Below are 12,418 nucleotides of genomic sequence, written 5' to 3' on the forward strand. Positions count from 1 at the left end.
AAAAATCTAATTCTTCCTTTCTCAAACCTAAATCCTGGAATCAATAAGAAAGAAAACTGTTGATTACTGTTGTTTGAGGTCGGACAATTTGAATCTGATTTGTGTGGCTGGGGAGTGAGGGTTTGGAGTTATCTGTGTTCTATGTTGGATTCACTATTTGCTAAATTAGAGGGAGATGGAAACTTCTGTCATTTCTTGCTGTGTATTTGTGTTATGATATTTTATTCCTCATAATTGTGTTGCTTCCACTGGTTAGGAAGAAGAAATTGACGGTGTGGATTTTATAATCATTGCAAGTGATGGTCTGTGGAATGTGTTATCAAATCAGGTCAGTGTTGGCTGCTGGCTTCTGTACAGATTGTATTCTTTTATTATTATGTATTCAAAAAAGAATCATGTAATTTTTTCAAGTAACGTTAATGATATTCAAGAATTCAGGCAATAGTACGCTTTACTTGACATTTAAATATGTATTATGCCTACTGAAGCTCAAAAGACATTCTATCTTTTATTATATAGAACGGATTTGAAATGATTTGGTGCATACGTGTTGTCGTAGAAATATTGCCTGCATTAACATGCTATTAGGGGCACGCAAATGATTTAGTTAACTGAAAACTGAACTGAACCAATTCAATTTCAGTAAACTGAGTTCATTTTGGTTATTTCAGTTCGAATTGGTTCTGGCTAGGGGTGGCCAATTCAGTGAACTGGCAGTTATGGTCCCAGAAAGTTTGGAACTAGGACCGTCAATGGTACTCCTGGTTCTAGATCTGCTGCTGGGTCCAACCAGGGTTTTAGCTCCTTTTTTTTTTTTAAAAAAAAATTTATTTCAGTCCCAGAGACAGGAACTGGAACTGAGCTCAGTCCCCTTTGGTTTTGATTCTAATTCGAAACCAAAACCGGTTGCTGGGCCTAGTTATGGTGATAAAAAACCTAAATAATCAAATTAGGCGTTAAGGAAACATTCTCCTTGTTTGTCTGGAGTTGATGAATTGCTCATGGGGGTGGGAATCAAGCAATTTTTTTCCAGAGGCTATTCTGTAGAAAAATGCTATTTCTAACTAGGCTTTGAATTTTTCAAAGGGGTCTTCATAGGTTATTCTCCTCCTTCTTGGGTACTTAGGGTTTTAGAAGCTGATAGAGTTGGGGTCTTTTGGTGAAGATATATAGTGTACTTCCGGGTTTGACACCATCCTTTGCAATTTCGAAAAAAAAAAAATTAATTGAATCGAACCAAATTGTTTATATTTATATATGAAAATATATAATTTATAAAAGATTTTTTTAATATAATGTATATATGTTTTTTGAATTTTTTTTTTTTTGGGTTCAGTTTTTGGGTAATTTTAGGAATTTTGTAGTTTGATTCTGTTTGGTTTTATACAAAATTCAATACAATTCAATTGAATTTCCTACCTAAAAAAAAAAAAATCCATATTTCAGTTTTGTGAAAAATCGACCGGATCGATTGAACTATGCAGTGCTCACCCCTAATGCTAGCTTATCTGCTTCCAGGATGCAGTTGCTTTAGTTCAGGACATACCAGATCCAGAAGCAGCATCAAGAAAACTAATACAAGAAGCTTATGCAAGGGGGAGCTCTGACAATATTACTTGTGTCATAGTTCGATTTAACAATTCATGAGTGGATTTGTCTAGGTTTCGGATTTATCTGGTAAGCCATTTGCCCTTTTTACATGTTTGGAGGTTTAAATTAAATGCTTCAGTTCTGTTATTGATTCTTGTTTTTCCTTTTACAGATTTTAAGAACCATTAAATATCATTCGTATCAGAAACCAGGAAGTTCAAATTGTACCATTGGTGCTTTTCTTCTTAGCTTCTTATTCAAGTAGAAAGACTGTTATAAGTTGATTACTATTGCTGGCTAACAACTGGATTTTTCAGCTTCTTAGTTTTGATACGTGCTCTTTTATGGTTGGCTTGAGCAATCCTTTTACCTGATGTAAAAGATTGGCATTGTGGTTCGGCGTTTTGATGCCTCCAGCCACATCAAATTGTTCTAAGTGATTCCTAATGACTTGGTTTGTCAAGATCCTTTCCTTTTTGGTGTCTTTTTTGAAACAAAAACAAGGTAAAATTGAGGTAATTACAGTTTTAACATTACACAGTTGGTATGACTTTTTCTGTTGTTTTAGCCGAAAGCATGTTTATGGTAAGGGACATTTTCGGATTCTGGTTTTTCTATTTATTTGAAATAAAAAATAGTAAGCTTATTTTCTCTTTAAAAAATAATTTACATTTGGAAAATAATTTTTTTAAAATGTTTACTTAATAACTTATTTTCTGTTTTTTGTTTTTGGATAGAAAAAAGAGAGAAATAAAATTAACTGTTATATCATGAATTAGTCATATTGATGAACTTCGGGATAAGACTTATTTTACTTATTTAGTTATAATATTGAACATTAAGTTAAAAAACTAAAATCTATAATTTCTTAGACTATAAAAATATTTAAAATGATGGAAATTTCATATTTTGAAATTTTATTATTAATTATGAGAAGAAAATACATAAAAATAATAAAGCATGGTAATTAGATTGATGGTGGTGTAGTGGCCAATAGCAGACGATAATCAACAATAACTGATAATGGTGAGTTATTAAACCTCTCTCTCCCTCTCTGTAGATTGTGAAATTTGTACAGTCACTGGTTGCTAATGAAGATGTCCAATAGCATTGTTACAATTGTCTATGTTAGGGTTTATCCGTCGTTGCCACTGCCGCCTGGTGCTGCGCTCAGTCTTTGTTTCAAGCAAGGAAGAGGAAATTATATGGGAACAAAAGAAAAAAAATTAGGGTTCAATTCAGTCAACCCTAAGAGAGAAATTGAAGAATTGAGAATAGTGGCCAAATGACGTTTTCGTATTAAAAATCTACTCTCTCTCCTTGGACCATGCTTTTTGGCTTTGACTGACAGTTTTCTTTCTAAACGGAAGGACCGAACAGTGTAACAGTACTGATATATAAGGATGTTTTCATGTATTTCAAAAAAAATGAGGACGGCTAATGAATTAAGGTATTATATAGGGATGTAATAGTAATTATCCCTAAAGAAAATATGTTCCATCCACTAATATTGATCGAGTTCTTGTTTAAATAATTGAAATAATTATGTTCAAACGTATGTCACGTACTTTAAATATTTGGGATTAACATAGAAAGAACTCCATTTTAAACTTCTTTCCATGTTAGAAGATGGATGTCGTCCTTTTGATGGCCTTAAAAATAGCTCACACTTTTCATTTGTGGAGCCATTTGGAGATGGTGTTAGATACAACGCCACATGCATTATCATCATGCTCTTCACCCAAAAGCATCCTTATTATTATTTTTTTTTAATTCTTTCTTTTTCAAAAAATATATGTATTATACTAAGATTTTGCTGAATTTCACCCTCATGCTAAAAATTCTCTATTTAAAAACTGTCTTCCCTATAAGTGTTGCAAGTTGCAGCCTAAAACATGTTGGTTCCAAATGAAACCTAACAGTGGCCCTCCGCTTGGGGCCCAATTTTCAAACCCAGGCCAACCCCAAACTCAGCCCACATCCACATGAATCCCACCCCACTAAAGGCCCACACCTGGATTAATCAAAACCGACCTTTCACTCTTTATAATGGATTAATTACAAAATACTCTTGAGATTTGCTTCAAAACACATTCTTGATCCTTACTATTTAAAAAAATTACCAATCAGTTCATAAGATTTTTAATGACATTTCAAATTAGATCAATTTAATACTTGACAAATTAAATTTTAGTCTTCATAATTAAATTCTAAACACTTTCGTCTATATATAATTAGTATAGAGACAAATGCGAATTTTACATTTAAAGTCAAATGTTCAAAATCAAAGCAAATTAAAAAGAGGCAGACAGACACAACAGTATCATAAGCGCCACCTTAGTGACAGTTAAAATACTGTTTTGCTCCCGCGAAAAAGAAACTTCAAGTATTAGTTTATTGACATGAAGAACTGGAAAGGCAACACGCCCAAGTGGCCCATTGCATCTCTTTCACTTTCCCTATATTATTCTCTCTATGACCTATCTTTTGATCATTTCACAATTTGGAGAAGCTAATTAAAAGCTCACTTTCATCTTCTACACTATTGCTAATAATTCAACGATGGTGAAGGAGACGGAGTATTATGATGTTCTAGGTGTCAGTCCTTCTGCCTCAGAGGAAGAGATTCGCAAAGCTTATTATCTTAAGGTTTGAGTGCTCAATTAGTTTTATATTTATTGATAGTGGTTTTTTTTTTTTTTTTTTTTTTTTAAGGTTGAATATGTTAGTTATGATGATTTAATATTGTTCATTAATGTTGTTTTATTTTTAAAGAATTGGTGTTTCATGAGAATTTTCAATTGTAGATTTAAGACAAATTATTCCATTGTCAGTTCTTTCTTTTATTTTTCTGTTAAAGGTGTCTTTTTTGCATAGGATCTCAATTAACTTTATTAAATCGTAGATGTTTTTGGGCTATTCTTGGCCGAAAATCCTTCAGAAGAAAAAAAAAAAAAAACTTTCTTATTTGAATTTTTCATATTGGAAATTTATTACCAAGAATGAAAGAAAGAAACCTTATATATTTTACAGGCCAGGCAAGTTCATCCAGATAAAAATCCAAATGATCCTCAAGCTGCAGAAAGATTTCAGGCAAGTCCATGTCTTTTACTATTTTCTTGTTATTGATTCTTTTCTCTTTTCCATTTACTTTTCCCTCTACATAGTTTCTGTTTCTTTTCTTGGAAATGATGGGAAATTTCTTTCTTTAATCCTGTTGTCCCAGAACTACATCTGGAAATATTCTTGTATAAATGACATTTATTCTGCATATTTTATCTTTTTGATCTTATTAAACCAAAGATGGTGAATTTCGACAGGCGTTAGGTGAAGCATATCAAATTTTGAGTGATCCAGTGCAAAGAGATGCTTATGATAGGAATGGCAAGTGTTCCATATCAAGGTAATATTTAAGCTTTTTGATTTTACTAAGCACTAAAGTTTATATTATTTCTGTAATATCAGCTATTAAGTCCTGTTAAGCAAGTTCACTACAAAATATGTAATATCCGCATGTTTTCCCTCAAAAAAACAGAATGATCAAACCAGAAATTTTAGCATGGATTGAGACTTGATTGTAAACTTGTTTACAACTTTTAGTACTTGATTATAAAAATATTAATTTCTAGGACTTCTGATCTCGTTAGTCATTAATTATTTCTTGAATTTAATTTTTACTAATTCTTGTTCTGATACTGGAAAATAATACATTGTTGTATCTATTAGAGAAACTATGCTTGATCCTACAGCAGTATTTGCTCTTTTATTTGGAAGCGAATTATTCGAGGACTACATTGGACATTTATCAGTAGCATCAATGGCTTCTTCAGAATTAGCTACTGAAATTGATAATCCTGACAAAATACATGATAAGCTGAAGGTAGTTACATGATTAATTAATTAGTCTTCCTAAAGTTGCTTACTAGTCACTGCATTGTGTTTACGGTTTAAAATTTTTGTATTGAAGGCTGTTCAAAAAGAAAGAGAAGAAAAACTAGCAAGATTGCTTAAAGATTTTCTTAATCAATATGTTCATGGCGACAAGATTGGATTCTTAAAGCGTGCTGAATCTGAAGCTAAACGCCTCTCTGATGCAGGTAATATATATATATATATATATATATATATATATATATATATATATATATATATGTATATATATATATATATATATAACACCCAGCTAATACTCAACTTTTGCAGTATTGTTTGTCATCATTCAAGGAAGAAAGAAATTATTTTTCTGCCTTAAGTTCATAACCAACATTTGCAATCAAATATTTCTGTCAACAACTCAAACAGAAATGTTAATGTTTTTCTCAACAAGTAGTCAGAATCCTGAAACGCATAGCTTAACATTTTGTTTCCTGACTTAATTAAATAAACAGCTTTTGGAGCTGATATATTACAAACTATTGGCTATACATATTCAAGACAAGCGGCACAAGAGCTTGGAAAGAAAGCAATTTATCTTGGAATGCCATTTTTGGCTGAATGGGTACGCAACAAGGGCCATTTCTGGAAATCACAGATCACAGCAGCAAAAGGTTCAGGCATAGAATTACTGTTATTTTTAATATACAATAACAGAATGTAATATAATGTAATCAAAGGTATTTTTATTTCAAATGTTAAACTAAATGTATGTATATATATATATATATATATATATATATATATATATATATATTATTTCTTAATTCAGGTGCTTTTCAGCTACTGCAACTTCAAGAAGATATCCGCAAGCAATTTAAAATGGATGGAAGTGGCCCTGAAAATGATGTTGAAGCGCATCTTCGATCGAACAAAGAAATATTGATGAGTTCATTATGGAAATTGAATGTAGTAGATATTGAAGTCACCCTTGTTCATGTTTGTCAAATGGTTGGTCTTCCTTTCTCCATTTATTCATTAAATTTATTTGTATTTATGTTCATGAAATTTAGCTAATCTTAAGGCTTGATATCTGTATGCAGGTTCTTCGGGAAAACAATGTTAAGAAAGATGAACTTAAAGCTCGTGCTTTGGCTTTGAAACTTCTTGGAAAAATCTTTCAGGTGCAATAAATTTAACAATTTTCATCTTTGTAGTTTCTTGATTTATAGAGTATGCAATTATTATCGTTCATCATGTATGCAATTATGGACGTCGTAATAGCAATTTCTAAATTTTGTATTCCTCAGCAAGGAAAACAAGCACGAAATGGAGCACCATCAAAAGGGAAAAGCGCTGCTGAAATTGATGGTGATGATGACAGTGATGGAAGCAGTTCTGATAGTAGTAGTGAAGAGGATTCACCAAGAGCAATACAATATCGAACTCCTCTATTTACTCAGGCATGTCCCTATACCATACTCATTCAGTTTAAAGCTAAATAATTGCTTCACAATATATACAAAACAGAATATAACATATAATTCAATAACACTATGTTTGATGATATTATTCATTGCTTAAATTTCAAGACAGTTTGATCTAGTGGTTAGAGTACTGTATCCTTATACTTGGTCTCAATATCAAGTTGTGGAACTAAAATATAGAGAGAGTTTTAAACATAATCGTTGTCGGGCCTAAAAAGGGAGTAATTTTCATTCAACCGTTAAATGGATGGTGGAAGGATTGATAAGTACCATAAAAAAAAAAAAAAGTTCTTAATTTTCAGTGTTTAATTTAGTTTGACAATGAAAAAATGGCAGGGTATTGGCAGACTGTTCAGGTGCCTGTGTAATCCAGCATTTGATGTTGATGATGAAGAGATTGTGTATAAAAGCAAATAATGCATAGTGTGTACATACTCGAGGTTTGATGATGTTCATACTATGAGATGGAGAAAAGCAAAGCTTTAAGCTTATTGTTCAATGGAGAAAGTTCAGTTATTATGAAACAGATTTTGGCGCAAGCTACATTCATTTTGTGTATTTTTGCATTTAATAATAAATCAGACCACTGCTATAAGTCCAAGTATCAAACTACTAGCCTGTTAAAAAAAAAATTACCTCTTCCGTCTCATATAGGTATGCTTGCTTCCCTTTGCATATACTTCTAGAAAGAATTACATTTAGTATTGAAATTTCAATCTACTCACCTGAACTATCTGTCATAGTTCAGTGTTCCCATGTCGGGTTGGTCAGGTAATATCGATTTTCAAACTACTGAACACCATAGGAACCAATAATTCGGAATCATTGGTCTCACACAGATGTGAACCAAATGTCATTATAAACTGATATTTTTATGTTCAATTTGGTTGGTGTGGAGATCTTTTTGGTATAGCCCAAAAGCAAATGATGAATTTTTGCTACCATTACATAAAAGAAAAGTTCAGTTTTCTCCCTTTTTCTGGCATCAAGCCGTTCCCTTCCGATCCCATTACATTGAACAACTAACTTGGCTTTCAAATGCTTTCAAATTAGCCGAAATGCTGCATAATTTAGAAAGCAAGAGCCAGCACAAGAAGTCTACAACTATACACACAGTGATTCCAACAACAAAAGAGCTGGCTGCTCGTTTCCAGCCAAAACAGTCCGGTTATTAACACAAGCATTTATGTACAGAGGCATACTCCTTTCAGTGAGCTTCCAAATGAACTCAAAATTTCATGCTCATTGCGCTGCTTAATGAGCATGATTGGGAATATAACTCAATGTGCGGTGTGCCTGGACTGCACAGGCACAATGCACAGATGTCAAGTTCAAACAGCCACTCATGACGAGGGAATGCCTCCCTGAGCAGGTGTGAAGTGCAGGAAATGAGTCGCATAGTGCCTGCACAGCTGGAGGAGTGAGTGCTGTGCACTGACTGATGTTGAGGCTCTTTAACCCTTCTTCATCACACCTCTCCTTCATTGATTTCCACATTGCAGGTTTGTTCTTCATTCGGCTATGAACCAAAGAATACATTGCTCTATCTGTTATGTTTCGACAGTAGTACAGGCCGAGTGATCTCAGATGGAGACATCTGTATGCCAAAGCAATCACGCTATCATCTACCAAAAAAAAAAAAAAAAAAAAAAATACAAAAGTCAGTCCTCATCAGACAATGTCAAAAAGGTAAAATAACAATAATCTTCCACCTGAAACAGAAAATTACGGACTGATGATAGATCTTTACAAAGTAGAAATCATAAATAGATAATAAATTACCATGTTGACATATATTAAAACAAAGAAAGCCTAAGTGAAATTTGACCGTTTCAGGCAATGAATCCATTCATGAATTAATAAAATATGAAGATCAAGTTCAACGCTGACTGTTACAGACATGAAATACCTGTTATACAGACACAACCGCACAAATCAAGAGTTCTGAGATCAGGGCATCCATATGCTAGACTCATTACTCCAACATCACCCACATTCTCACACCATCCTAGATTCAGAGATTGCAATTGGCTGCAGTTTCGCCCAATGGCCTGTGAAAAATGCATACAAGCTTATAAATCACACATCCTTAAAAAAGAGGCATATTAACATAAGTTTGCAACTCATTTGAACCTGCAAAGCACGGTCAGTTGCAGCCTTTACACATCCACAAAGATTCAAAATTTTTAATTTTTGGCAAAATCCAGTCAGATATTCAAGAGCAGCATCACTAAATGACGTACAACCGCTAATGTTCAGTTTGGTCAGGTTAGGACAACCATGAGCTAATGCATAGAGAGAACGATCACTAAGCTTAAAGCTTTTGCTTAGGTCCAGGTCCTGAAGATCATGGCAGTAACTTGCAATAGCCTCGACAGAATTATCCTCAAGTTGTGGTTTGTCTTGGCGCAGGACCAGAGTTTCCAGTTTTGTGAATTTAGGAGCCAGTGACAGAACCAAGTTGTTCATGTTGTTTTTGCACCTGCAAAAAGGAATAAACTGGCATCATTAAGCTTATTGTTGAAATCTTTATGATTAAAGTAAATATTGTATTTCCTAATTTAGGTTTATTCCTAATTAGTGTAAAGATTGTGTTTCCTGGTTTAAGTTTATTCCTATACTTCCTATATTGGAACAATTTTTTGTATATATATAGTGGAGTAGAGGTTGAAAAATATAATACAATTGAAAGAAATAGAACATATTCTTTCCTTTAATTTCTACACTCATATTCAAGGAACTAGTCATCAGAAAAAATGCTTGGGAGAAATCATTTCCCCTAATATTCCTCACCCCAAAAAGAAAGAAAAAGCAACTGATTTACATTGAGGGTAACTTGTATCCCAAGACGATTTAATAAAAAATATAAAAAGGATTAACCAAAAAAATTAAGCCTTTTAACAACACTTTTCCATCTTCTTCCTCCTCTATTTATTTAAGTTCAAGGGAGATAGATGCAAGGATTTGAACCTCCTACTACTACATAAAGGGAAGGTATCAAGCTGCTGGGATACAACACCAGAAGAAAGACCTCATTATAACTAAAACCACATGAATACCATGGGACAAGCTTCTACAAAGTGCAAAGTTTAGATTTCAGATATACCTTGAGAATTCATGAAAACATCTAGCCTTAAAAGAGCTCAACTAACTTCCTATCTGTTTATACAGACTCGATTCAATGATCAAAGTAATTCATCACATAATATTAAACTGGTCTTTGCACATGCATGTGCATATTACTTGTTATCATTTATAATGAAGCCCCTGTGTTTCTACTAAAGATTCATGCCAATGAACATCATCTCAGACTCCAGAACCATTGATTTGTTATTGGTCATACAGACTCCAAACATCTCAATGAATGACTGAAGCAGTCAAGGTCAAATCACATGACTGGCCTCATCTTTTGTGTTCAAAACAAGTGTAGTTTCACATAACTCTATATGCTCTCTCTCGCTAAAGGATTATCATCACTTCTTTGAATGCCAGAGGACTATAGAATCTCCATAACATAAATCCAAAAGGGAACAAAAGGGAATTGGCGTTGAACTGAGTATTAAGGCAGGCATCAACGATACGGGAATAAAAGGGAAGATTGAATTACAATATAGCATTGGACTAAAGAACCTAATGATACTTGACAAAATAAAATCCAGATCCATCAACAACCACTCAAATTCTAGAAATACCAGGAAAAACAAATTCTGGGAATCTAAGACAGTTCATAAAGAACTGCAGACCATCAAATGCTATAGATTTCACTTCCTCCATTCTCTTAACCCCTCATCAGGTACCTGGATGAGTCCATGAATAAACTAATATTCAAAAATAAAACAAGCATAACTTACAAAGCACGTATGATATTCATACCAACAAAAAAACCATTAAGAAAAAAAAATACTTTACAAATAACGAAAACAAATACAAAATTCCCAATTCAATAACATAAAAACCAAAACATTAAGAGAGAAAGAGGCGTCAATACCAAGAGAGACAGAGATGGGTGAGGCCCAAGCAGATAGCATCCCTCCAACCACTACAAACCCCAGATGCCATAATTATGGTCCGATCATCAACAAGAGAAACTATCCGCAGCAAAAGTTCCATAGGAATATCTTTCCACTCAGTGATAACAATTCCTTCCATTTTAACTCCTCCCTGACTAATACCACTATCAATCCCACTATTTCCACTACCAACCGTCATCAACCTCTCAAAGCACTGGTTCAAGTCCTCACTCCTCAGTTTTGCTTCTCCCACCATTTTCATAATCAACCACACCACCGCTTTAACCGCTATTTCTGGGAATTGTTAAAAGAGAGTTTCTTGTTTCTGGCACCAAATAAATAAAAAGTTAGGCAGCTAAGCCCACACAAATTTCAACAAGACATTGAATTTCGCAAAAAGCAACAAATAACTAGGAAAAGGGAATAACAATACAGACCCATTTGGCAAAAACACCATAACAAGCAAAGTTACTATCTTCAGATGTTTTTAACCGAGAGACCAATAATCACAAACGATACTCATTAAAAAGTATAATACAAAAAAAGAAACCAAAAAACAGAAAGAAACAAACAAAAAAAAAAGGAAACAAATAACCTATCATTTGTCAGTACAAAACCAAAAACAGAATCAAAATACCATTTCATCAAACTGAAGTGAATAACAGAAACGATCAATTAAAAGAAAAAAAAAGGAACTCAAAAAAATTAATCAATTAATTCTCTTCAAATATACTTAGAGATTTCTGTATAATTGAAGAGCAGAAACCGACAAACCATATTGGACCTATGCTTGTTTATCATTACCTGTGCGAAAAACCGGAGTGCTGAAAGTATCCTCTGAGAGAGAGGGGTAGGATGCGTTTATGAAGAAAACAAAACGGAGTTTTGGAAAGGGAGGGGAGGGAGAAGCGTAAGGGGAAGAAAGTTAGAGACGCGTGTGATGACACGTATTGATGTGGCCGAAACAGAGTAGGGCCCACGTAAAGTGGTCTGGTTTTTTTTTTTTTTTTCTGCCAGAGATACAACAAGATTATGTATTTCAATGCTCAATGCTGTAATTTAATCAAACCAAACCATTTTCTCAAAAAAAAAAAAAAAAAAAACTAACCATATATAAAGCAGAAATGATCATACTGATAGAGGATCGTGTCTGACGGAGCAGAAAATAAAAAGTAGGAGAAAAAATTTTTTTCAAAATTTAAAAGATAAAATTAAAGTTTATTATCTTATAAATAAAATTAAAAATTTTTTATTATTCACGAGATAAATTTTTTTAAAAAAATTATATTAAGGGCGGGATCATCCCTAATCCCTCTGTATTTGATTGCTTTCAACAATTAAAATATTAATTAAAATGATGATAATAGAGTAGTAACTTGCAGCTCACAAGTCATAAGCGATTGGGAAAAATAGAAGACGCAACATAAAGCAAGCATGAGAAAAAGCAAAGTGAATAAA

At 33.3% G+C, this 12,418-nt stretch overlaps 3 protein-coding genes across 5 annotated transcripts; 2 read left to right on the forward strand and 1 right to left on the reverse strand.

The window, feature by feature from the left end:
- Positions 1-256: 256 nt before the first annotated feature.
- Positions 257-2,130, forward strand: LOC149493548 (Protein phosphatase 2C family protein; the record flags this gene model as incomplete). Its single annotated transcript, XM_089725874.1, is given in 3 exon segments — positions 257-328; positions 1,519-1,677; positions 1,763-2,130. Coding segments are annotated over 2 exon segments (201 nt in total), but the record flags the coding sequence as incomplete, so codon positions are not given.
- Positions 2,131-4,005: 1,875 nt separating this feature from the next.
- On the forward strand, positions 4,006-7,559 carry LOC105629181 (DNAJ heat shock N-terminal domain-containing protein). The gene is made up of 10 exons (XM_012210723.4): positions 4,006-4,239; positions 4,624-4,683; positions 4,911-4,993; positions 5,317-5,470; positions 5,558-5,687; positions 5,979-6,137; positions 6,296-6,474; positions 6,567-6,647; positions 6,774-6,926; positions 7,287-7,559. The coding sequence occupies exons 1-10, from the start codon at positions 4,153-4,155 to the stop codon at positions 7,365-7,367; spliced, it is 1,167 nt and encodes a 388-aa protein (XP_012066113.1). The 5' UTR covers positions 4,006-4,152; the 3' UTR covers positions 7,368-7,559.
- A 316-nt stretch (positions 7,560-7,875) lies between these two features.
- LOC105629180 (F-box protein SKP2A) lies at positions 7,876-11,921 on the reverse strand. Of its 3 annotated transcripts, none has more exons than XM_012210721.4 (5): positions 11,765-11,921; positions 10,939-11,285; positions 9,084-9,432; positions 8,860-9,001; positions 7,876-8,575 (listed from the first exon to the last, which is right to left on the reverse strand). In XM_012210721.4, exons 2-5 carry the CDS (start codon positions 11,220-11,222, stop codon positions 8,205-8,207), a joined length of 1,146 nt encoding a protein of 381 aa, XP_012066111.1. In that variant the 5' UTR covers positions 11,223-11,285; positions 11,765-11,921; the 3' UTR covers positions 7,876-8,204. The 3 variants fall into 3 exon arrangements, with proteins under 3 accessions (XP_012066111.1, XP_089582002.1, XP_012066112.1); XM_089725876.1 differs by lacking the exon at positions 11,765-11,921 and adding an exon at positions 11,598-11,622; XM_012210722.4 differs by lacking the exon at positions 11,765-11,921 and adding an exon at positions 11,398-11,555.
- Between the last annotated feature and the right edge of the window lie 497 nt (positions 11,922-12,418).

Source organism: Jatropha curcas, chromosome 9 (genome assembly GCF_041381405.1).
Source record: "Jatropha curcas cultivar XTBG-Jc1 chromosome 9, XTBG_Jcur_1.0, whole genome shotgun sequence".
In the NCBI taxonomy this organism is placed as follows: Eukaryota; Viridiplantae; Streptophyta; class Magnoliopsida; order Malpighiales; family Euphorbiaceae; genus Jatropha; species Jatropha curcas.